This window comes from Eimeria mitis, genomic scaffold, assembly GCF_000499745.2.
Source record: "Eimeria mitis Houghton genomic scaffold, Emh_scaff173, whole genome shotgun sequence".
NCBI classification, from domain to species: domain Eukaryota; phylum Apicomplexa; class Conoidasida; order Eucoccidiorida; family Eimeriidae; genus Eimeria; species Eimeria mitis.
Window position 1 is genome coordinate 10249 of NW_013570046.1, and position 832 is coordinate 11080.

Genomic DNA, 832 nt, shown 5'->3' on the forward strand with positions numbered 1-832 from the left:
CCGTTGCTACTGCTGCTGCTGTTGGTGCTGCTGCTGCTGCCGCCTGCTGTGCCACCAGGTGAAGTTGCAGCGTCTGTATCGGCTGGAATTTCCTCGGAGTCTTGCATTCTTTCCGTGGATGCTGCGGTGCTGCTGCTGCTGCTGCAATCCTTGCTGCTGCTGCAATCGCTGCTGGTGGTGGTGGTGGCAGGGTCTGTGTCGGAGACACTCCGCACGAAGGCAGTGCGCAGCATAAAGTAGCCACCGCTGCCGTAGGAGGTCCAAGGGGCTGGGGGCAGCAGCATGGGGACGTGCTTCAGCATCAACCAGAATGGAGAGGACAGACGGTCTGTTGCAGTACGGACAGTAGCAGAAGCTGCTGCGGCAGCAGCAGCAGCGGCTTCCGCGCCTCCTCCGACTCGTGAGTCACTCTTCGACCCGTTCGGGGCATCGGCAGCAGCAGCTGCAGCAGTTGCTGCTGCTGCTGCTGCTGCTGTCGCAAGGGCCGGTGCCGGTGTCATCGTCGTCTCTGTAGCAGGACTTGCAGTAGCAGCAGCAGCAGCAGCTGCTGCTGCTGCTGCTTCTTCAGGACCCGTGCCTACTGCTGTCAGGCGGTCGAAGCAAAGCCGCCGCATTTCAATTATCCCAAATTTCTTTCGCCGCTTGGCGCAGTACAGAACGCGGTGGCGAAAGGCCGGCAACTCAACCTACACGCACAAACCCTAAACCTTAAACCCTACACCCTAACACTAAACCCTAAACCCTAACCCACAAAACCCAAAGCCCAAAACCCTACAGCAGTAGCAGGTTGCGAAGCAACAACTCATCGCGGCGCCTTGCCACCTGCGTTTAC

General features: G+C 59.3%; 1 protein-coding gene across 1 annotated transcript in view; it reads right to left on the reverse strand.

Annotated features, from left to right (window-relative positions):
* EMH_0001880 (uncharacterized protein) overlaps positions 1 to 832 on the reverse strand; it is a gene marked incomplete at both ends in the record, with an annotated part of 2512 nt that overhangs the window by 358 nt on the left and 1322 nt on the right. Inside the window, one exon of the mRNA XM_013495750.1 lies at positions 1 to 686. Coding sequence (XP_013351204.1) covers positions 1 to 686 — 686 coding nt within the window. The remainder of the gene's footprint in view (positions 687 to 832) is intronic.